The sequence below is a fragment of the Equus quagga genome, chromosome 4, assembly GCF_021613505.1.
Source record: "Equus quagga isolate Etosha38 chromosome 4, UCLA_HA_Equagga_1.0, whole genome shotgun sequence".
NCBI classification, from domain to species: domain Eukaryota; kingdom Metazoa; phylum Chordata; class Mammalia; order Perissodactyla; family Equidae; genus Equus; species Equus quagga.
This window is the reverse complement of record NC_060270.1, coordinates 94,558,810-94,584,047: the sequence shown is the minus strand read 5'-3', so window position 1 is coordinate 94,584,047 and position 25,238 is coordinate 94,558,810. Positions and strand designations below refer to the sequence as shown.

General features: G+C 37.7%; 1 protein-coding gene across 2 annotated transcripts in view; it reads left to right on the top strand.

Moving 5' to 3' along the window:
* The first annotated feature begins 571 nt into the window (after nt 1–571).
* Nucleotides 572–25,238, top strand: part of STAM2 (signal transducing adaptor molecule 2) — a 42,538-nt gene continuing 17,871 nt past the window's right edge. Inside the window, exons 1-7 of one of the 2 annotated variants that reach the window (XM_046658948.1) lie at nt 572–853; nt 18,569–18,653; nt 19,193–19,268; nt 19,383–19,481; nt 20,360–20,506; nt 22,067–22,136; nt 22,723–22,909. In XM_046658948.1, the coding sequence (XP_046514904.1) occupies nt 814–853; nt 18,569–18,653; nt 19,193–19,268; nt 19,383–19,481; nt 20,360–20,506; nt 22,067–22,136; nt 22,723–22,909 (704 nt within the window). In that variant the 5' untranslated portion in view covers nt 572–813. The remainder of the gene's footprint in view (nt 854–18,568; nt 18,654–19,192; nt 19,269–19,382; nt 19,482–20,359; nt 20,507–22,066; nt 22,137–22,722; nt 22,910–25,238) is intronic. The other variant, XR_006888264.1, reaches the window with a different exon arrangement.

Below are 25,238 nucleotides of genomic sequence, written 5' to 3'. Positions count from 1 at the left end.
CGGATTCCCAGAGTCGAAGAGTGTTTCCCCGGCGAGATCGCGACGGAAAGCGAAAAGTTAGGAGTCCCGACAGAGCCATGGTTACTTCGACCACCGCTTTCCAGGACGGTTATTCTGGGGTTTAGGCGCCGAGGAGAGCGCAACGCTGAGAGCGCCCAAGAGCAGGGCCAGACCCTCCGCCGACTCTCAAAGCCATTTCTGCGCTGAGGCTCCATCGTTTCCAGGGCAACGAGACTGTGACGCGAAGGCAGGCGCGAGGCCACGGCCACGAGGGACAAACCTGCATTTCAGGAATACACCAAATGAGCGGGAACTGGGCCTTCTAAACCGGCCCCGCACGCGGAGAACACCGGACGACAGCGCCCCCTGCAGGGCCGCCGCCCAGACTGCACGCTTCCGGGCTTCTGGCGTCGCCCACTACGAGGCAGACAACTTCCGGCTCCGAAGGTCCCCTGCTCCGTGGCTTGCCGGGGTCCTAGCGATGGGAAGGTGGCCGCGGCGGTCGCCTGACCTCTACGGCGGCCTGGGACAAGGGCTGCTGCCTCCTCCCGGCGGACGGCGGTGACAGAGACGCTGAGAGGATGCCCGTGGCTGGCGGGACTTTGTCCCGGGACGGGGCTTGCGGGCGGCGCGCGGGGGCGGCGCGCGGACCCGGACTGGCCCGTCAGGCGGGAGCCGGGCAGGTGCGGTGGCGGAAGGGCGAGGACGCGGTCGGAGCGGAGCCGTCTAGGAAGCCACGGCCGGGTCGCCCAGCCCGGAGCAGCCGCCGAGCCTCAGCCGGACCGCAGCGACGAGGGCTCGGGTGCCGGCGCGATGCCTCTGTTCACCGCCAACCCCTTCGAGCAAGACGTGGGTAAGTGCTGCGCCCGGGCGCCGGGCTGCTGTTTGTTGTGCTAGAAAGTGGGCGGTGGCGACTCCGGGGACTGGAAAGCCCAGCAAAGGGAGAGAAGGGGGCGGCGCCGCTGTCTCGCCGCCGGGATTTTTCAGGGGACAAGCTCGGCGCGTCACTAGCGGCCTGGCAGTGCCTCCTGCCCACCTGAGGTTGGGGACCCTGATAGAGGTCCGTTCTTCTCGCCAGGCGCAGAAGTAGGGAAGAGCCTGGGGCTCCCTGGAGACTGGACTAATTAAGCAATTGTGGAGTTGATGATACAAACTTCCTGCTCCTTCTTGAGCTGGTTAAACGCTCCCCTTCTCCCTTAGGAGATGAGGCAGCAGTGGAGACTCTGCTGTCTAGGGCAGCCCGACACTAGAGCCCTCGACTTGCCCCCATTCAATAGGAAAAACCTGTTCCATATCGCTTATATGCAAATAGATCCAAGGCCTGATCACACAGCGTCAGCATTTATTTACAGTGGTTGGAAGCATTACTCTCTATCCATGGATGGCGCAAGTGCTACGAGATGTTCTGTCTTAAGGGTATGAAAAGGCAAATCCTAGGATATCAGAACAGTCCACAACAACTCATAGTATTTTATTTGTCGGGGTCGTAAGAGCGCTGATGTCTCTGACTATGGAGTGACGAAAAGATGGGCGGGCTGTGAGAATTTATTTGGGGTATTAGAATAACAGTAAAACAAACTGGCTGAGTAAACATTTTTTAGCAGTAGTTAGCAGAACCCTAGGCAGAGTTTTAGGACTTTGGAATGAAAAAAAACGCCTGCTGAAAATTGCCAGTCACGCAGAATACTGCACATCCTAGTATTGAACCACCTGTTTCATAGTTAAAATTTTCTAATTACGAGGAGACTCTAGGAAGTACTCTGTTTTGGTATATTATGTGATCCCTGCAGCGTGTTCAGAAGTCAAATATGATGTATGTTATAAGCCGCTTCCCAGAGAGCTAAGAAATTTTATATCTTGACCCTTAGTCTTCAAATATGTGACACGGGTGACTGGCATAAATCTATAGGAAGCATCACCTTGAGGCTCGCAGCCTCTGCTTTTGGAATACCTAATGATGTCTTCCTTTGTCACAGTGAGATACGTACTTGTTAACTGCTGTGGTGAAGACTTTCATGTGTCCTCGTGAAATAAAACAAAGGGTAAAATAGAATAAGACAAATGATTTTCAAACTTAAAAACTGTGGAACTCCTTTTTTGCAAGGGACATCTTGCTTTCAAAGGAGATCTTTCCCAAAGCCCATTGTTTTCTGAGTGAAAGCTTCTCTGGGAGAAGTGGGCCTAGTTGCTCAGCCTGTTTGGTTTTTCTAAACCTTCCCCCAGGCTTCTGAGGTCCCTGCGTGGTTTAGTCATAGCCTAGCACCACCCTTCAGACAAAAAATACTGCTATGCATAGATCATTTCATGGACAGTGCCATCAACCAAAGCATCAAGTACTTATTTGTAAACTCAAATAAGTATGACTGAAGTCAGCATCCAAAAGACAGCTTAAGGGTGAAAGAGGGAGTTTGATTGAGGCCCGGTGGTAACTTCTTTTAGACCAGTGAGTGGAATTGATTGAAAAAGTGGAATGAAATACTAAGTTTAAACTGGCCTTAAACCTGTATCGTAGAATAGAAACTGTATATTGCGTTTTTCAGAACTTAAAGCTGCTTTTAATTTGAAATAGTTACGTAGTACAAGCAAGTCAATATTTAACTTAAGATGTCTACAGGAATGTTCCTTGCAGTGTCAGTGTCCATTTCACCTGCTTTCTTGGATTCAGTCGAATTTTTATTACCATTGTTTCTTTTTTTGTCATACTTCTGTTCATCTTTCATTCAGCACACATCCATTGAATGATTACTGTGTATCAGACATTGTGTTAAGTTCTGGGGACACAAAAATTTAATAAATAGGCGGAGTTCCTCCCCTCAAGGAACTCTCAATCTAATGGAGGACATGTACACACATAAAAAGATAAGTGTAATATAATGTGATAAATATAGTACTAGAAATACCCGAGATGCCTTACGTTCTCCCCTTCTTTGGAACAACCATCTCCCCTGCAGAGACGACAAGGACCTTCGGGCAGACCCTGTAAAGGTGTTGATGCTATCCTCTCTCTCTCCCCACTTTTCTGACAGCACTTTACCTGGAGGAAGTAACCGCCTCTTACTTTATGTATGACACGGTCATTTCATACTTAAGGGCCTTTAGAGATGAAACTACATTCCTTTGGTAGGTTCAGAGTTTCACCAGAAGGTGAGCAGTCTTTGCGACATTCATGTGGGGAAGAAATCCTTTTCTCAGACCCAGAGACAAGGCTGTAGTGGGTCAAGATGTCTAGGAAGGCTCCCCTCAGTTGATAATTGTATCTCACTTGTCAAATGGAAGCAGGCCAAAGGCTAGGCGCTTAGGAGCTCTGGCAAATTGCTATTTTTCCTTGGAGTCAGAATCTACAAACCCTGAAGGGTATGCTAGGTATGGTAGTGTTAGAGCTTTTTAAATATTCATTGGATTTCTTCAAATCTGGATTTATCTTTTGTTTTTTTCAATAAAATTCCTTTAAAGCTATACTGAGAAAAAGAAAGAAAATTTCTCCCTTCTCCTCCTAGCCCATCCCAGGCCAGAGTCATAAAAGGGGTGTGTGGGGTTCTTGAGGTGGAACCTGGTTGGGGCAGCCTTCTTAGGGGATTCCAAGGGGAAAGTGGAACATGGGGACAGAGACAGAGTAGGAAGATTTAGTGGTTAGTGTTAAAGGGAACATGTCATTCCCTTATGTTCTGTACCAGTTTTTCTAGTCTCACTGTGTTGGTTCCCGAGTCATGGTTTGTTTGTTCTGCTCCCTAACTCCAGTTCTCATTTGCATATCTTTTTTCCCCTTCCTCAAGCCACGCAGTCTTTCTTGCTGGTTTCTGCCTTTGTGCCATTTACTATTCCCCGATAGACTTCTGCTTTTTTCAGCAACCTTGTTGGTATCTCCTTCGTTGAAGATAGCTCATATTCTACCTCTACAAAATTCTTCTGACACAGTGGATTGAAGTGTGAACTTTTTTTTTTTAAAGATTTTATTTTTTCTCCCCAAAGCCCCCCAGTACATAGTTGTATATTCTTCGTTGTGGGTCCTTCTAGTTGTGGCATATGGGACGCTGCCTCAGCGTGGTTTGATGAGCAGTGCCATGTCCGCGACCAGGATTCGAACCAACGAAACACTGGGCCACCTGCAGTGGAGCGCGCGAACTTAACCACTCGGCCACGGGGCCAGCCCCTGAAGTGTGAACTTTTATCTTAAAAGGAGACTTTGTTAAGTGAAAGTTGAATGCATGTATTGCTGTGTCTTTTGCTTGTGTTGTGTTCGATGAACTTGACAGTGAGGAGTTTGGGGCCTTTCAGTCATGGGATTTTTTTCTCCATGAAATTTTATAAGAAACTCTACTACAAAAATAGATATTGATAGGGGCCGGCCCGGTGGCGCAGCAGTTAAGTTCGCACATTCCGCATCAGTGGCCTGGGTTCCCCGGATTGGATCCCGGGTGCGGACATGGCACCGCTTGGGAATCCATGCTGTGGTAGGTGTCCCACATATAAAGGAGGGGAAGATGGGCATGGATGTTAGCTCAGGGCCAGTCTTCCTCAGCAAAAAGAGGAGGATTGGCAACAGATGTTAGCTCAGGGCTAATCTTCCTCAAAAAAAAAAGATAGTGATAGCACTCCAGTAATACAAATTTACTTTATATGTTCAAATCTATAACATTTACATTCTTACTGAGTCAATTCTTGAACACAATAAGGTTGTTACAATCTTTGCAAAAAATTAGAATTAAAAAGAATTTTTGGTTATGAATGCGAATGATAGCTTTAACAGCCAATTTTTTTCTATACTGTATTTTGCTTATGTGGTACCAAAAATTCTAAGGCTTTCAGATAGTTACAGATTTTAATTAATGTATTTTGTAATTTTTTACACTATGAAATATTTTTAGCTTAAAGTACAAGATATAACATAAACTCCTTCCTATCAGCCAACTCTGTGAATTCCTAATATTTTGCCACACTTTATTCTTTTTTTTTTTTTTTTAAGATTTTATTTTTTCCTTTTTCTCCCCAAAGCCCCCCGGTACATAGTTGTGTATTCTTCGTTGTGGGTTCTTCTAGTTGTGGCATGTGGGACGCTGCCTCAGCGTGGTCTGATGAGCAGTGCCATGTCCGCGCCCAGGATTCGAACTGACGAAACACTGGGCCGCCTGCAGCGGAGCGCGTGAACTTAACCACTCGGCCACGGGGCCAGCCCCACTTTATTCTTTTTTTTAAGAAAACATTTATGATATTTATTATCTAGTTGAAATTATCCAGTATATTTAGTAGCTATCTGATCCTATTCTTTTTCCTCCCTTCTCAGAGTTAAACACTCTCCAAAAAGATATACACTCTATTTTATAATGTTTATACTATACATATTAATATACTATATGTATCGTTTTGTATATTTTTATTATTTTATTGAGGTCATAATAGTTTATAACATTGTGAAGTTTTAGTTGTACGTTATTATTTGTCAGTCACCATACATATGTGCCCCTTTACCCCTTATGCCCACCCCTCAACTCCCTTCCCCTCTGGTAACCACTCATCTGTTCTCTTTGTCCACGTGTTTGTGTACCTTCCACATATGAGTGAAATCATGTGGTGTTTCTTTCTCTCTCTGGTTTATTTTGCTTAACATAATACCCTCAAGGTCGATCCATGTAGTTGCAAATGGGATGATTTTGCCCTTTTTCATGGCTGAGTAGTATTCTAGTTTGTGTGTGTGTGTGTGTGTGTGTGTGTGTGTGTGTGTGTGTGTACACTACATCTTTTTTGTCCATTCATCAGTCAGTGGGCACTTGGGTTGCTTCCACGTCTTGGCCATTGTGAATAATGCTGCAGCAAACATAGAGGTGGATAAGTCTCTCTGAATTGATGATTTCAAGTTCTTTGGGTAAATACCCAGTAGTGGGATAGCTGGGTTGTATGAGGCTTCTATTTATTTATTTATTTTTTTGGTGAGGAAGATTGGCCCTGAGCTAACATCTGTTGCCAATTTTCCTCTTTTTGCTTGAGGAAGATTGTCACTGAGCTAACATCTTTGCCAATCCTCCTCCATTTTGTATGTGGGATGCCACTACAGCATAGCTTGAGGAGCGATGTGTAGGTCCTCGCCCAGGATCCGAACCTGCAAACCCCGGGCTGCTGAAGCGGAGCACGCGAACTTAACCACTAAGCCACTGGACTGGCCCCTCTATTTTTAATTTTTTGAGAAATCTCCATACTGTTTTCCAAAGTGGCTGCACCAGTTTGCATTCCCACCAGCAGTGTATGAGGGTTCTCTTTCCTCCACATCCTCTCCAACATTTGTTGTTTTTTGTTTTGGTGATTATAGCCATTCTAACAGGTGCAATGTGATACTGTAGTTTTGATTTGCATTTCCCTGATGATTAGTGACGTTGAACATCTTTTCATGTGCCTGTTGGCCACCTGTATATCTTCTTTGGAAAAATATCTGTTCATATCTTCTGCCCATTTTTTGATCGGGTGTTTTGTGTATTTTTAAACTTCATAAAAATAGTGTCATTCTTTGTCATTTGTAACTTGTCATTCAGCATTTTTTGTGTTATTCATATTGCTGTTTTTAGCTCTAATTCATTAGTTTTAACAGTTATATGGTATTCTGCTCTATGAATATACCACATTATTTATCTATTGTCCTGTTAATGGAGATGAAGTGTTCTCCAGTTTTTTACTGTTACAGACAGCACTGCAATGAAAGTTCTTATCCTTGCTTTCTTGTTCACATGAGTGAGAGATTCTCTAGGGATTGTATCTTAAGGGGAAACTCCTTATTAAAAGAGTAGATAGTGCAAAGTTGCAAAATATTATATGGTGCAGAATTGCCCTTCCTAGTACTTGTGGGAGATTTTACTCCCACCGGCAGTGGAAGTGACTCCCTTGTTGTTCCACATTCTAACACTGGGTATTGTCACATTTTTAAATTTATGCCAATTTGAGGGGTGTGAAATAGGGCATTGTTTTCATTTCAACTTCATTGCTAGTAAAGTGAGCATCTTTTCATATGTTTCTTGGTCATTCTGTTTTCTTTTTCTAAAAATCACCTGCTTGTTACTTTTACTTATTTTTCTGTTGGATTACTTTGTCGTACTGATTTTGAGAGTTCCCTGTACATTCTCTACTAATCTTTTGTTGGCTGTGTGAATTGCAAATATATATCCCAGTTTGTTGCTTCTTTTTATTTCTGATGTCTTTTATTGTTAAAAAAATATAGGTTTTAGTTCAGTGATATTGTCTTTCTCCCTTGATTCCATTTTTCTTGTTTAAGAGAGCCTTCTTTTCCCTGAGATTATAAGGATCTCTTTATATTTTCTTCTGAAAGTTTTATTAAAGTTTTAATTTCACAGTTAGGTGTTTAATCCACCTGGACTTGATCTTTGTGTAGGGTCTGAGTGAGGATTTGAGTGAATAATCAGTCGATAATAGACAATAATCAGTTGTCTCATCACTTATTGAATCGTCTGTCCTTCCCCACTGTTTTGGAACTCTCTCTCCTTCGTGCAGTGCATTTCCTTCCCTGAGGCCTGTGTCTGTGCTTTCTGTCCGTCTACACTATTCTCTTTATCTGTCCTGCACCAATACCACATTCTAATCTCAGTGGCCTTTATCGGTAGTAGGGCAAGCTCCCCTGTCTTGTTTTTCTTTGTTTTGCTAGTCCTAGCTGTTTTTGGCCTTTGTTCTTTCTTGTGGGTTTATGATCAGATTGGTAAAATCATAAAAGGGAGTTTCTTTTAGGGTCTTTTAGGATTTAAGAGAAAAGACATTGTAATTTATATTTCTGTTTCCTGTGAACTGATGATGTTGATAATTAAGAATGTACTTTTTTATTCCTTGATAGTAACATTTACTTCTAAGCTTACTTAGATTATAGTTTGAAAGTAACGCGAGGGTAAGAGAATGATTTTTCTACAAGTGAATATACCACATAATACTGTAGCAGCGTGTGTCTGTGCTGCTTATTTTGTTCAAATGAAAGGACCACAGAGGTGTGCTGAGCGTTGAAAGAGCAGACCTCATTTACAGGGATGAAGTGCAGCATATCAGACTCTGGTTACTTGACAGCTGATGGTTCTAACCACCTATTACCCAGATATCAAAACTGAGGACTATATCATTTCTTTATCTCCGCTTATTCTTTTTCCTCCTTGGTTGCCTGTGTCCCCAGATGTAACCTTCTCTTTCCCCCTCCCCTTGGCTTTTCACTGTGTTTAAGTTATAAAGTTTTTGCTCACAATCTTTTTCCTGTTTCAGATTATCAGTCAATCAGTAACATTTGTCAAACCCCCTTGGTGAGAATGTGTTTCTAGAAACCTGAAACATTTTGGTATTGCTCATTCTTTTCCCCAATCCTTTTTTTTTAGGACTGAGTTTCGCATTAGCTTATTGGCATCTTCAAGTCTTCTTTTGGAGTAGTAAATATTGCTTCCATCTTTTAGACTATTCTACATTATTTTCCTTCTTTCTTTCTACTTATTTATTTTTTATTGAGGACGTTATTTTTCTTAGTGGACCCGTAACTGCCTATACTTAAAGAACACGCACCTCTCTGTTCCTACAACAGCCTCTGGAACACTTAGGTTTCTTTACCACTGAGACTTGTTTGTGACACCTATCACTGTCCCATTACAAGGAAGACTTCCTGTAGTTTCCTGTAGTTAAAGAATGTTGAGAACTGAAGATCCCATGAAGTAGTTACAGTTCTGAGTGACTTTTAATGCAACCTCAGAGGTTGTGTTTAATACATCTCGTATAAAAGCATCAAGAGAAATGATGAAGAATTTTAAAATTTTATTATGCACAATATCCCTATTATTTAGTGTAATTTATAAATGATAGTGGCATATAGGATGAGAAAATTTGTTCATTAGTAAAATTTTTATTGCAATTGAAAACTCACAAACTCTTGGTCAGTAAATATTCTCTTATGAAGCACTTGTTTATTTTCATTTGCAACATGAGAATTGTAGTGACTCAGAGTTTTAGTTTATGAACTAAAAGGGACTTTTTGTTGTTATCTCGAGCAGCTTCTTTTGCTTTCATATGTCGTGGGATGAATTATCTTAACATTCTTTCCTAAAAGCTCTGCTTAAAGAAATCTAGCACATGCCACGTTTTGGTTTTCCTAGTAGTACTAAGCCCTTGAGGTGGAGGGTTGAAGGGAAGAATTTTTTTTTTAACATTGTTGCCTTGTTAGGCTCTGTTACTTTATTTGATAGTGAGTAAATATTCGTGTTTAGTACAGGGATTAAACCTAAGAGAGTCAATGTGACACATAGCAGATCTTGCTCCCTAAAAATTATTAACATCCTCAAGTGGCCACCTGCTTATTTTTAGCTCCTATGACTTCAGTTTCATGTCAGAAATTTGTCAATATGTGGTGATGCAGTTTAAAAAATTTTAGCCATTCTAGTGTTATCTCATTGTGGTTTTAATATGCATATATCTGGTGACTACTGTTGTTGGGCACCTTTAAGTATATTTATTTGTTAAATGAATATCCTCTTTTTGGAAGTATCTATTTAGGTCTTTCATCCATTTTTCTTCTCGCTTAATTTTCACAACTTCTCTTTTAAACATGGCAGGCATTTTGATCTCCATTTTACAAATGAGAACGCATTCTGATTTGAGTCAGCTGAGGTGAACTACCTAGAGACCTTAAGCTAGTAAGTTTCAGAGCTGAGTGTAGAGAAGGCCGCTCTCCATTGTTAATGGGTGATAGGTGTACTCCACATGTGCATAGAGTGTGCATAATGATTTCCTCAGCCTGCAGAGGTCATGTTATCACCCCGCCAGCCTAACTGCTTTTGATTCTCCATCAGTGACGTTTTGGCATGTTAGTGGTTATTTTGGAGACTCATTTTTCCCTTTCCCCAGCTATCAGTAAGTGTCTTGCATATGAAGCTTCCTGATAGGTCTGTTACAATAGAAATTATACTTCCTACATTTGTGCTTCTGCCCTGTTTCCCTCTTGTAAGGCTGTTTATGGAAATGAGCGTTTGTGGAGTTGGGAGGGAGCATGGCTCTCACATAACAGAGTTACAGAGGGCATCTTGAAAGTATCAGCTAAGAAGAAAGTGAACTTGCAGGAATCTAAAGGCTGGCCCAAGACCTTTTGCCTTTTTAATAGATGGTTTACAATATTAAAAGACAGTAAAAGATGATTTTGGTGTGGTTTTTTCCTCTCCTCCTTCCTATCTGCCCAACTCTTCTAACTCTTCCTAGTTCCCCGAAAATGTTGGTGACGTGTGAAATGGAAAAAGAGTGGCAGTCCTCTTCTGTATTCCACCAGAGCAAGAAAGTCTTAATATATTGTATTATTAGATGATGTAGTAGATGGAGTTACTCCTGGCATTCTGCCTGATCCTTTTGTGATAAACAAGAGTTGAACTTGCATCTGTCTTATTCAGTATGTTTAAAATGTTCATACATAGGAAAACTGAAAACTAACTTGTTGGGACGAATAAATTCAGCAGTTTTGAGCAAAAATTGCACTCAAGAAGAAGTTTAATATAGTATTTAAACTTGGAGAGTATACCGTGAGCTGGACTGCCCAGATTGAAATCCTGTTTTACTACTTACTAGCTGTATGACCTTGTGCTCGTTACTTTTCTGTGTCTCAGTTTCCTCATTTATAAAATGGCGAATCTTTACTTCATTGGATTGAAGTGTAAGTTTAGCGTGTGTAAAACGCTTTGAAGCTATCACTTGTTATTGTTGTTTTTAATTATTACCTTTCATTTCTCAGAGCTATAAGTAGGTTTTCATTTTAGGAGATAATGAAGAGTGCATTTTAAAGTAGAATTTATATTACTGCTTTCCCCAGAGTATACTGAAGATTTGCATTAATAAAAATTTACCCAAACATATCAAAACATTAAATGGGGAGGAGGATTCTATTAGGCTGAAGTATTGGGCATTTAAATATTTTAATCGAAATTTAATGACCACACAAGAATTGTGTCGTCTAGAAACTTAACAAGTATATGTAATTATTTTAATACTATAAACATGTATGATTTACTTATAAACTAGAAAAAAATTGGCTCTCCTGCATTTTCAGATAACTAGTTTATAATGAATTGGTCCAAAGAAAGAACATTTTTATATCTTCAGTAGAATCTGTCAGCTACGGTTTCCTATTAGATACCAGAATGAATTCTATTTATTTATTTGCTTTTCATTTTCTAGTTTTGAATTTTTTTTTTTTTGCCAGTTTTTCCCTGTTCTTCTACTATAATTTTAAGGTATAAAAGTAATTGGTTTTTTTTAATACATAAAAGCAATTTTTCCTCTAAGATCTAAGCATGGCTTTTGTCATGTCCCAAGATATTGATATGTAGTATCCTAATTATAGTAACTTTTGGTATTATGTCCTATTATAGTCTTAATTATTTATATATCCTGGCTGTTAATTTCCTCATGGCTGGATATTACATTTGGTTTAATAAAAATACATTGTATTCAGAGAATATACTGTGTATATTGTCCTAGATTATTTCTAGTGTTTGAAAGTTTCATGCACATTTGAAGAAAGATTTAAACTCTGCTTTCATGTGTAGTCACTTCTCACTTTACGTCCTTCCAAGTGCATGAATTTAGTTATCATGTTTTAGTTAAATAACACCAATTCCCCAACCATAAGCCTTGTAATATCGTGTGCATAGAACCCAGCCAAGCCTGCCTAGATTTTGAACTACTGAACTATGAGCTAATAATGGGTGGTGTTTTAAACCATTAATTTACAGTAATTTGTTACATAGCAAGTTTAAAAAACTAATATACTAAGACTGTTCAGTTTCTTTTAAATCTTTTTGCTCTGTTCTTCGAGTTTGATAACTTCTATTGACTTGTCTTCACATTTGTTAACTCTGTTTCTGCAGTCTTCAATCTGCTTTTAAGCCCATGTAGTGAATTTTTTTTTAGTTGAGATGTTATACTTTTCAGTTCTAAAAATTCTGTTTTTGTAGTTTCCATTTCTCCACTGAGCACTCACAATCTACTCACTTATGACCATCTTTTGCTTTAAGTTCTTGAAAAAATACGTAATACCTGCTTTAAAGTACTTTCTTTGCTAATTCTGACATTTGGGTTATGCTATTATCTGTTTTTATTCATTACTTTTATCTTGATTGTGAAACACTTTTTTGCTTATCTGGTAATTTTTAATATTATGCTGGTCATTGTGATTATTCTTTGTAAGGGGGCTGAATTATGTTGTCTTCCTTTAATGTTGGGTTTTGTTCTGTCAGGTAGTTATGTTATTGAAAGATCTTTTGGGTTTTTGTCAGGCTTGATTTTCTTTGTGAGACAGGCCTATTTCGAAAGGAGCCTTTACTCCTAAGGTGTGGCCTTTTTGGGGTTTCAACTGAATGCCTGAAATGTTCTCTCTACTCTAGTTGGGTGGAGTATTAGTTTGCTTGGGCTGCCATAACAAAATACTATAGACTAGATGGATTAAACAACAGATTTATATTCTCACAGTTCTGGAGGCTGGAAGTCCAAGATCAAGGTCTCAGCAGGATTGGTGTCTGGTGAGGGCTCTCCCCTTGGGTTGTAGATAGCTGCCTTTTCACAGTGTACTCACATGACCTCTGTGTGTGTGTGGAGAGACAGTGAGCTCTCTGTTGCCTCTTCTTATAAGGACACTAATCTTGTTGGATCAGGGCTCCATCCTTATACCTCACTTAGCCTTAAAAACTTCTTTAGAGGCCCAGACTCGAAATACAGCAACACTGGGGGTTAGGGCTTCAACATACGAATTTTGTGGGGACACAAACATTCAGTCAGTAACAGGCAGGAACTCCGAAGACTCCCAGCAGCCTCTTAGTATCTGATCTCTGCTAGACCTCGTAGAGCCTAACCCTAAGAGAGTGTGTGTGTGTATGTGTGTGCATGAGTGTGAGTATGTAGCCTAGCCCTTGACCAAGGACCCATGGTAAATCACTGTGCTCAGAAATCTGGTCTCTGTCTCCTAGCCGCTCTGCTTGGGCTAATTGTCCTTGTGTTGGGACAGGAAAGTGTTCCTAGGCAGAAAGCTAGGGCCGTCATGAGGCTCACTTCCTATTTCCCTTCCCTCACAGATCTCAGACCTGCCCTGCCTGTTATTCATTTTCTGAAATCAGTTGCCTCATATGTTTTGGCCTGTTTTATACTTGTTTTTGGTAGAATAGCAAATCTGCAAATAGCAGCTACTCTGTCGTGGTTGGAAGCAGACCAGTCATGAATTTTTATTTCCAAACATAGTAGGAGGAACTTTACAGATCTCCTGTGGGCATTCTTGTTTTATATAGTTAAATTTTATTACTGGTAGAGTGTATTTTATTAAAAGTTTTATGAGTAGACTTGAATTCCTTTGAAAGTTGTATGGTGAACATAATGGACTGTGTAGAGGGGGCGCCTTGTGTTTCTTATAGGTATTGATGGAATGATTCTTTATGATATCGTTAGAATCTTTCTGAAATATTTCACTGTATTCGAGGCTCTCTATATACAAATCAAAACCTGGTGATGAAATGTTATGACTTACACCCACCAAACCCTGGAAATTTAGCATTTAGGCCCCAGGAGGGCTCTTTTCACTTTCTTCCCCTCTATGCATTTGACACAGGATAGTGTGAGATACGGCCCCAACACTGGGCAAAGTGACATGCTGTAAAAGAATGGTTCCTTAATTATAATATTTAAAATTTTCCAGGAGTTTAAAATACTCCTAAGTACATAATTTAACTGTTATTTAGTTCACTTGAAAAATGAAATCCTTTTTGGCAGGCCATTATAAAGTCTTCAGATTTTATACTTTTTAAAAAGAGGCATTGTGAGTCCTATTTGTAGAGAGTAAACTATGCTGGATAGAGTATTCAAATCAGGATTTCTTCCATTTTCTATAAAAAATCAAGTAAAAAATAATCTCTTTAGATATTTTTGAAATTTTGGAAGGGTTTTTGGGGATATTGAGTAGGCTTCACATTTAATTGTGTATCACATGGCTAAAATTGAAAAAATAATCATTAAAAGTTGAGTTCTAGCAGAAATAGGTAGGTTATTAGATGGTCCGAAATCAGACTCAACTCTGTGTGTGTGTATTTGTATTCATATAATGTGTACCGACAAAATTTGGTAACTGATGATGCTGGCTTCTCAGATCTAAGGATAGATTCTAAGATGTCAGAAGTACTGACAAATAATTTGTAAAAATATTTTTCTGTCCTTGCCACACACTATTTTCCAGGTGAAATTCCAGAGAAACTACAGATTTGCCTATAAAACAGAAATAATATGCACTTGTGAGCTGCCTAAGGATGTTTCAGTCAACAACAGTCTCTATATACGATGGTGGTCCCATAAGATTAGTACCATATAGCCTAGGTGTGTAGAAGGCTATACCATCTAGGCTTGTGTAAGTACGCTCTGTGTTGTTTGCACAATGATGAAATCGTCTCAGAACATATCCCCGTCGTCAAGCAACGTAGAACTGTATATGCAAAAGAGAATATGGGTGAATATTTCATCTTCAGGTAGTTCTAAACACTGTGCCAAATGATACTATAAAAAGAATGATAGATCTGTACAGCTAAAAGGAAACCCCCTCATAACCAAAGAGAAAAGATGACCATGAAGCTGGCAAGTCATATGTAATATGTGTAATATGCTCTTCAGATCCAAGACTTAGTCACCTATGTATCACAGTACAAGAAGTCCTTTGCCTCCCTCTTGAGGGATTCCCTTCCCCACTTACCCTGTTTTCTTGGTTGACACTCACAAAGATACTGTCATTCCTCTTTAGTAGACAAGCAGAGAACTGAAACCTCATAAGCCCACTAGTATTGTTGCTTTTGTTGCCACATGGTGTTGCTATTGAAGTTTGATCCTGTGCAGCCCCTTGACTGTTTGTCTGCTCAGCTGTAAAGCTCTTGCTGGTCTAGAACTTTGCACACATTTCACTGGGGCCACCATATTGGGCATCATAAAAGCATTTTAGTTTGTATAACTCAGAAGGTCTGCTGTTGTTTCCCACATTGAAACTATTTTACCAGGATAATAGGATATGGAGGAGCAATCATCATCATTCATTCAGTGAACAAATATTTACTGAGTATCTACTGTGTGCCCCAGATACTATTCCATGCATTAGAAATAATAATAATAATAGCGAACAAAACAAAAGAAAAAATTCCTGCCATAATGGAGCTTACATTCATTCTAGGGGTTGAGGGGAGGGAGAGGGGTGGTGGCAGAGACAGATGGTAGACAAGATAAAGTATGCTACGAAACGTCTACGGAAGGGCCTATGCATGAAATCCTGATCTCTTTTAATTATTTTATGTTTATTCCATGTGGGGCATCAATATGAGTGATACCAGTGAGTATAACAAAGAAGACAGAGTGAGTACTTGCTGGATTTAGAACCACAGTTTGCTGATAACTTCTCGCCAGCTTGTATAGACACTTTCTGGCCATGCTGTATGTAATGGTACATCTTACAGCTGTTAAAAATATTGATATAGATGTATATTTATGGACATGGAGAGATGTTTATGATAAGTGGAAAGGCAGATTAGGAAGTGTTATATTTAGTATGATCACAGTATTAGTGGGAAATACTTTTTGTGAAGTTTCCTTCCTGAGAAGGGAGTTGTATTAGTGTCACCCTGAGTCTGCCCCTGCTCCTTTAATCACTTCATCCTTGGTGTAATGACTTATCTGATTGGTAAGTTTGAGAGTAATTGGCCCTACTGGTGCCCTTTTCCATGTAGGAGCCAGCTAGTCTATCCACAGCCCTTGAGCCGTTCCCATCTCCTTCTCAATGGAGTATATGGTGCAGGGCCTCCCCCTGTAGGGAGAGGTCTGCCCCTGTGTAGTGCTAAGGCGTGCCCACCTCTGGGGTTCACTATTAGCAAGCACATTTGTCCAGTACCTACTCTATTAGTAATGATGGTGGTATTTCATTCTTTGTGTTATTTCTCAACTTGCTTATAACTTTCACAGGGAAGGGGTTATCAGTTTGGGGATGCCCTCTTTAGACACCTCAAACCTATGATCGTATTTTATTTAGTTGTACATATATTTTTATTGTTTTTCCATATACATATATAGAAAAAAGTCTGGAAAGATATGCATCATAGTTTTAAAAGAGGTTGGTAGAATTGGGAGTTTTTTTCTTGTCCTTACTTTTGAATTCACTGAATTTATTATGTAAGTAATTAAGAAAGAGCAAGCATTTTAAACTTCTAAAAACTACAGCCTGGTCTGACTTTCCACGTGGAAGAGTTAGTCATCTTTGTACAAGGGAAGAAGCTGGACCTGAGTAGATATGTTTCCACCTACATAGCTTGGTGCTTAAGTCTAGAACTTATGGTAGGCAAAAATATATTACTTTTCTAAATTCTCTTGCTTGTCATTTCATCACATATGTCAAAATAATTGCTTTCTATCTATAAATAGTATTAGGCGATTTGCATGGTTTTAAAAAGTGAGTTCCAGCATTTAACTGAGGCTAACTGGATTCTGTATTTCCTACTTGCAAAGTGTAACTGTTTGCTAAGCCTGTTTATTTTTTGGCTTCTTTATTATTCCTTGCCTTTTAAAAAGTAAGTACTCTAGATTCTTACCATCTTTTCTGCTTATTATCCCTGTGATAAGCCTATATATGTATCTAGTACCTACCCAGATTTGGCTATATTTGAAATTAGAGGATATATTTATTAAAAGGAGACAAGACATAAAGAAAATGTTTCTAATGTGGTAATGTTTTTAGACCCACCCTTCTATATTAGCAGAAAAAAACCTTGTATCTCTTGAATTGAAATTTTGTAAAAGTTAATAGAGTAAAAAAATGCAACATAATTGTCATTATATTCTGATAATGCTTTTTAAAAATTTACTTTTTACTTTTTATTTTGATCATGAAATATCTCAAACCAGAAAAACATGCTGAGAATAAAATAAAGAATCTCTGGATACTCAGTGTATAACTCAATAAACAAAACTTTATAAGTAGAGATAAGCCCTTGTGTACCCTGTTTTGATCCCCTATCCTCTTCCTCTTTGATGTTTATTATTCTTGTGCATATGCTGATACTTTTACTACCTATGTATGTATCTCTGTAAAGAATATAGTGGTTTTTTGAGTGTTTTAAAACTCCATGTGAAACATTGATAGATTGCTGGTGAGGATGTAAAATGGTACAGCTGCTTTGGAAAACTGTTTACTAGTTCCTAAAAAAATTAAACAGAGAGCTACCATACAGCTGAACAATTCTCGTAGGTATATACCAAAGAGATATGAAAACATACATCCACACAAAGACTATACACGAATATTCCCAGCAGCATCGCATTATTCATATTAGCCAAAAAGTTAACAAAAAACACACCCAAATGTTCATCAGCTGGCGAATGGATAAATAAAATGAGGTATATCTATACAATAAAATACTTTTTAGCAATAAAAAGAAGTGAAGTACTGATACATGCTTCAACATGGATGAACCTTGAAAATATTATACTAAATAAAAGGAGCTGGTCACAAAAGACCATATATTGTATGATTTTATATGAAGAGTCCAGAATAAGGACCTATAGAGACAGAAGGTAGCTTAATGGTTATCTAGAGTGGGGAGGATGGGCTGTGACTGCCACTGAGTATGAATTTCTTTTTAGGGTGATGAAAATGTTCTAAAATTAGATAGTGGTGATAGTACACAACTCTGTGAATATATTAAAAACGTTAAGTTGTATACTTTAAATGGGTGAATTGTATTGAGATGTGAATTATGTCTCAATAAAGCTGTTTAAAAAGTTCGTGTGAATGTAATATATTCTACTATTACCTTTTTTAACTCAGCATCAGCCAAAACAAATCATATTGTGAGATTTACACATTTTTGTACATTCAGTTCTGTATAACTCATTTGCATGTTCCATTGTATGAATGTATTATATTAATCCATTTTCCTTTTTGGTTTTAAAAACAATGCTTCAGTGAACAGTTCAATCTGTATTTCCTTATATGATGACACATTTCTGAGGATTTCTTCCAAATTAGAATTTGATAGGATTATTGATAATTTGTAATTTATTTAGTATTATTTAACTATTTAGAAGACATTTTATTGGTGTACCTTAGACCATTTAATTTATTTAATTATACAATTTAAAATTGCAATTAGTATTGTCCCATTCACAACAACATGGATAGACCTTTGAGGGTATTATGTTGAGTGAAATAAGCCAGACAGAGAAAGACGAACTCTGTATGACTCCACTCATAGGTGGTAGTTAACATATGGACAAAGAGAACTGATCGGTGGTTACCAGGGGAAAGGGAGGGTTGGGGGAGGGCACTAGGGGTGAAGTGGTGTACCTACAACATGACTAATAATGATGTACAAGTGTAATTTCACAAGGTTGTTAACTATCATAATCTTAATAAAAAAAATTGCAATTAGTAAAAGTATCTTCTAAAGTTTTTTCGTAGTTTTGGTGAAAGAAAAGGTAGGGCTTCTTAACTGTTGTGCCTTTCTGGGTATTTTAGTGTTACGTAAGACATGTCCTAATTTTTGTGTATGCTAATATCTTATAGAAAAAGCCACAAATGAGTACAACACTACAGAAGATTGGAGTCTTATTATGGACATATGTGACAAAGTTGGAAGCACTCCTAATGGGTAAGATGCCCAGTCGTGCCCACTGAATGTCTGGGAGCTGAATAACTGGTGTCTTTTCCTGATGTAAAGGAAAGGAAAATGGAAACTTTGAAAGGAAAATGGGATTTTACTAATTACTTTTGGGGATAAAGGTAAAGAGATCCTGGTGGCCAGATTTATGGGGTTAACCTTATTCTCTGAAGGAACAAATGGAAAAGAGTTCAACTGAAAACCTGGGATACATTAAAATACATAATTAAAGCCTTGACACAATAGAGACACGTGTTAACAAATAGACTAATTATTTCAGGAATTCCCCTGTGATTTAGACATGTATAGGAGCCTTTTAGTAATGAAATAGATCAATATAATAGGTAACATACTGAAAAAGCCTTTCAATAATGAATGGATAAATATAATATCAATAAAAAAGTGAATATAGAATATGGTGCTTTTGGGAGAGAATGCAGCAATTAAACTGAACTGATTATACTTTAGAAGTTCAGAAGTTTGAATTGAAATTCTGAATAAATACTTAACCTTCTTCATTTTTTTCTTAGAGCAAAAGATTGCCTAAAAGCCATAATGAAAAGGGTAAATCATAAGGTTCCTCATGTTGCTCTGCAGGCATTAACTGTAAGTAAAAGTCATGTTATTATTTGACCCAAATTTTAAATGTGTATTTATTTCAGTAAGTTAAGTAAGATAATATCTCAACATTTGTATATTGATTTTTATTTTAATTAATAGCTTCTTGGGGCTTGTGTGGCAAACTGTGGAAAGATATTTCATTTAGAAGTGTGTTCCCGTGATTTTGCAACAGAAGTACGTGCTGTGATAAAAAATAAGGTAAATTTTAAAAAGAGAAGAAATTTAAGTCATTAAAAAATACCTATACTGTATGTCATTTTAACTATATATATAGCATTAATAAAGTATTATAAGTGAAATCATTTTAAGAAAAATTTGAAATAAACTTCGTGTTCTAAAATTTGATGTTTTCATTTGTAGCACCAAAAACTATTTTCCCCCCCAAAGTACATATACTAGTGAAAATAGCTAATCTTTGTTGAGGGAGAATAAGCAGTCACTGCTTTAAGCATTTTACATATACCATCTGGTTTAATGCTCTGCTAATCCCTAGAAGTTAGAATCTCTTGTCATTCCTGTTTTATAGATGCAGAAACCTTGGGTTTGAGAGTTCAGTAACTTATCCAAGGTCTTGCAGCTATTAAGTGGCATTGCTGAGGTTCAGATCCAGGTTTCTGAGACTTCAGAGTCCAAACTAACCACCATTCTGTACTGATTCCCATTAGAGATGGTGAGCAAAGGGGGCCTTTACTTTAGAGCAGGGTGGAGAGGGTCTTCACTACACGGCTGTTGTTATTGATTTCTTTGGGATAGAAACTCTGAAGCACCATTCTCAGGCTCTTTGTGGCAAAAATCCAAGAGTTTATTAAGAAAACAGAGAAGAAATAACCTCTGAATATAAAAGATTTGTTGTCATAGTAAGACTTAGAATTTGATGTTCAAAAAGGATAATTTTGCAAGAAACAGCTATAAAAATGTAAGCATTTATCAAGTACTCATCTAGGCTAGAGATTGCTGCACTTTTGTTGGTGTTCATATAGTTAAAGAGAATTTTGATGGTAATTCTCTTTGTTAAATAATTCAAGTACTTACTTTAACCACAGGGTTTTTTTTTTCCTTTGCCTTTTCTTTAAAAGGCTCATCCTAAAGTCTGTGAAAAACTGAAATCTTTAATGGTGGAGTGGTCAGAAGAATTTCAGAAGGACCCTCAGTTTAGTCTAATATCTGCAACTATTAAGTCTATGAAGGAAGAAGGAATTACTTTTCCTCCAGCAGGTGCTCAGGTAAGAGATTGATTCAGACCCATGGTTGACCTTATGCTGTTTTGAAGGTACGTATCTTACGTAAAAGCTGGGCAAGGTCTGTCTTAATCGTCATTACCCACCTCCACTCTCCAAGTGCCTATCTAGCATAACGCCTTATATTTAGTAGACATTCTAAATGTTGCGTGGATTTCTTCTACATATCAGAACTTTGAGAAGTGAGTCAGTCATAAGTAATCTGTTTAATGCTACTCTAAGTCGAGAGTCATGCAAAAGGCATAGATGTTTGAGAGAGCCCTTCTGTTCAAGAAATTTAAATTTGGAGGGTGGCTCCGTACATGTGAAAAATAACTAAATTATATGTGACAAATATAGATTAGGGGTACAAAGACTAGATAGCAGGAGAGAGAGCTAACTACAGACTGGGATGGTGAAGAAGGTGAAGAGGTAGAATTTTTCGACTGGAATATATTTCAATAGCTAAGAGAAGCAAAGAGGTCGTATCTGGGGAGGAAGGACATGAACAAATCCATGGAATTGAGAAAGCTCAAGACCTGTTTGTTGAAGGGTGAATATGCCTGGAGTGAATGGTTTACATGTAAGATGAGTGAAACTGTAAGATCAGACATTTATTTGGGGAGATATGGGGTAGCTTTAGTAGGACGGGGTTGAGACGGATAATGAGTCACCTAGTGGGCTGTTTATTTAGGTCTGTGGGAGAAAAACACTGTATCTTGGGTTTTGCTCTCAGTGCCTCTTTTGCCCTCAATTAATATTAGGATATAGGCTAGGGAAAGAGACTAAGGGGAGTACTATCTGTTTTTTTATTTTAGACTGGAAATGAAAGAGACAAAAAAGAATCTTTACAGCTGACTAGACCCAAGGGTTCAAGGTAGAATTTTAGGATAAAAGTCTTATAAGTAACAAAAAGCAAACATTTTCCTCCTCTGTCTTTTATACATATCATTCTCAAAAATCTGTGTTAAAGAACTGGTTGGTTGTTCAGAATCCTGGACATCTGTTTTCCATGCCTTTGAATTTAAGCATGACCTTCCTTAGTCCTGTGTTCTGCCTTAAGAGCCACTACTATTCCAACACAATGAGTAGTAAAAGAGGGCTTAACGTTTATTCCTAAAGCTGGACCTGTTGGCTCTGTCCTCCTCCGTCTTCTCTTCAGTAGTTATCAGGGCTTCTTGTTGCCGCTTCTTGAGCAGCTCTATGCTTGCAGCAGTATAGCGCCTCTCACTGAATGAGGGCCTTGGACAATTGAGATCAGGAAATGCCATCAGGAGAGATTCGTATTTAAGTATTTCTGTATGCCAAGTTCTGTTTTAGATACTAAGATTTATGCAAAATGGATGCCAGGTCATGCCCTTTGTGAGTTTATAATGTTTTCTTGAAAATTCTGATGTTTTATTTTAGTATTTGAAAACAGCTACTTAAAATTATCATAAAGAACTTCACTTTTAAATGAAACTCATTAGTTATATCATTTTTTTTTAGTTTACATGTGTGGGTTATTATAGAGCTTGTATTTTCTTTGAAAGGATAGTTGTGTTCATTTTACTCATACATTTACAGACTGTCACAGCTACTGCCAAGAATGGTACATCATCGAACAAAAACAAAGAAGACGAAGACATAGCGAAAGGTAAATGATCAAGCACATGTAATTTAGTGTTGCTTAAAACATTCTTGCCAGAACAATTTGTTCAAATAAAAATTATAATGAAACTGGATATACTTTTAGTATTTTACCTCAAATCTAAAAATTGGTAGGGTCTGTAAAGAAGGGAAAACAATTGACATAATATAAGATTAATTCATAATCCCTGTCAATAATATGTATTTAATATCCTACCTTTGGAGAGATTACATTTCACCTTTTCTTTAATGCCAGAGTTATGAGTCAAGCACAGAAATATGTTCACGGCTTGTCCTATATGGAAAGCTACCCATATTATAATGTCACAATCTGTTTGCTATAAAAATAATAGCTGCTGTATATGAGAGACTGTGATAATAAGGAATGAGCAAAAACTTTATTTTAAAAAATGTCATCATTTCTGCCCTGCCCCCTCCCCTCACCAAGAAAGTTAACTGTTTAGCATTTAACTGGACACAGAGAATATTCACCTGATTTATTCTTATTAAATACTATGTTATCTAATATTTTTTAAACTTAAAAAAAATAAATTCTAGCTATCTTGTTTTTTACGTTTTATTTTTCAAACCAGCTATTGAATTATCGTTGCAAGAGCAAAAGCAGCAGCACACAGAAACAAAATCCTTATATCCATCTGCAGATATTCAGTTAAATAATAAAGTTGCAAGGAAAGTGAGAGCATTATATGATTTTGAAGCTGTTGAGGACAATGAACTCACCTTTAAACATGGTGAAATTATTATTGTTTTGGATGACAGGTATGTTTTAAATGTTTATTTCTGGAATATTTTGAAGTATAATTCCCTTAATTTAGAATCCTGGATATCAGCTCTTTGACTTTGGTGTATTTAAATCATAATAGAACCTTTTCATATCTTAATTGTGTTTTCTAAAATAAAAGTAAGTTAGACTAGATGATGTGAGTTGCTTATTCTTTTGTTAAATTTGGTAGTAAAGTATTCTTTATATCTTGAATAAAAGATGTGTTAATTAATGTTGATTATCACAATCGGGAAACATAAATATTCAGCCATCTGAATGAAGTTATGTTGGGAGTTGTGTATACCAAAATTACTGGCAAAAAAACTTTAGGAAGAAATATAGCTATGTTACCTTTGATCAAAGCAACCAAAAGCTATGCTCAGGTCCTCCCCAATTCTTAATCTGCTACTGTACTCTCCCTAACAATTTCTCTATCATTTAAATTTGTAATGAAGAATAGATCTATTTATATTGGGCTTAATTCTGTTCTTTACTTTGCTTTTTAAAAAAGTTGATAAAATTTCACAAGAGTGAGACCTGACAGCTTGTTGCTATGAACAGAGATTGCAAATGTATTTGGTATCTATTATAGATACGATCATGCACACATAATGACCTTTCAGTCAACGACAGAATGCATATATGACCGTGGTCCTATAAGATTAGTACCATACGGCCTAGGTGTGGTATGTAGTAGGCTATACCATCTAGGTTTGTATAAGTGTACTCTATGATGTTCGTCCAATGAAATTGCCTAATGACCATTTCTCAGAACGTATCCCCATCATTAAGTGATGCATGACTGTTAACTTAGTAAGGATATGTTAGTCTAGCATAATTTTTAATGGGTAGATACAGAAAATGGTTTCACTTTGCTGTGGTAAATTTTACTGAGAAAATGTTATGTACTACTTCTGTTTCTAATAAAAAATGAAGACAGTTCTCTCTTCATAAAACCTAGAATAAAGTAAAGGAGCTAAAATTACTATGCAGGTAATTGTATGGAATGCAGATTGTGAATTCCATAAAAGAGGTAATGTTGAGGTCCAGAAGAGAGTGAATTGCACCTGGTGCAAGGATCTGGGAAAGAAGGCTTATTCAGGGGGTCCATTTCAGGTGAACTTTGATTGATTTTGACAGGACAGGAAAACTTTTGCAAGAAATTGAGACTAGGAAAAGGAAGATCTGTTAGGCAGTCAAGATAATACTGTGTTCACTTAGAAAAATAATCATGTTTTTTCTTTAAAAGTTTGTGTTATTTTGGTTTTTGTTTAATCATTTTGAGCGGAGCACGTGATTCCTGAAGGAGAATAAATAGATGTTAAGGTGAAGAGGTAGTCTGGGCTCTGAACATTGCCAGTCTGAAATGTCAGGCTTCTGGGTGTAGTTTCGGTTAGAATATTTACAAAAGCACCTAGGTTTGCACTTCTGATACTCTTATACAACTATAAAATTATACACATTTATAAAATAGAAACAAAACTACAAAATGAGTAGTTTTTTCTCTAAGATTCAAATTTTGAGCGTTGCTTTTATGTAATAAGAAAATTTTCTAAAATACGTTGCTGCTCACAAGGTAAATAGAGTACTGATCAATGGCACAGGAACTTCACTTATCTTCAGCAGGTCTGTACTACCCTATGCTATGATAACTCATTTCTCCTCTGACTTTCCCTTTTGTAACTGTTGTGGATCCCTCGTGCATACTGTGTCCCTTGATGTCACCTAGTGTTCATGTGTCATTCTATACCTATTACATTCTGCAGGCTTGCAGCGAATAGAGGGTTTTGTTATTGTGCTGCACGTCTTTTTCACTGATCTCTAATTAAAGCACAAATTCATTAAATAACTTACACTCATATGAAACTATTTTCAGTTGAGACTTATCACTGCAAAAGAGAACATTTTTATTTGTAACTGTTAAGAGAATTCAACATGAATATGATGCAATCTGTAGGTTGATTGCTGTCATTTTGATGATAGGACACCCCAGTCTTAGAATTGCCATAGTCATGCTCATCAACACGTATAGGTTAGATGTCATTCTGGGTGATTGGTTATCACTGGCAAGATTTTAAACAGAAATGCAAATTTGGGTACTAAAGTTAAATGGCAGTCTTACGTTGAAAGGGCATCATCTAGATGATCCAGAATATGACTATATTCATTGTGTTTATATTGCTGTGGAAATGAAAGGACAAAATTAAAAATTGCTTATATAGAACTTGAAGTGCCTTGAAAATATATTGTTCTTGGACTTCAATTTAAGAAACAGTGAACTGATAGAAAAGATACACATTTCTTATTAACAGTATACCAAAAAAG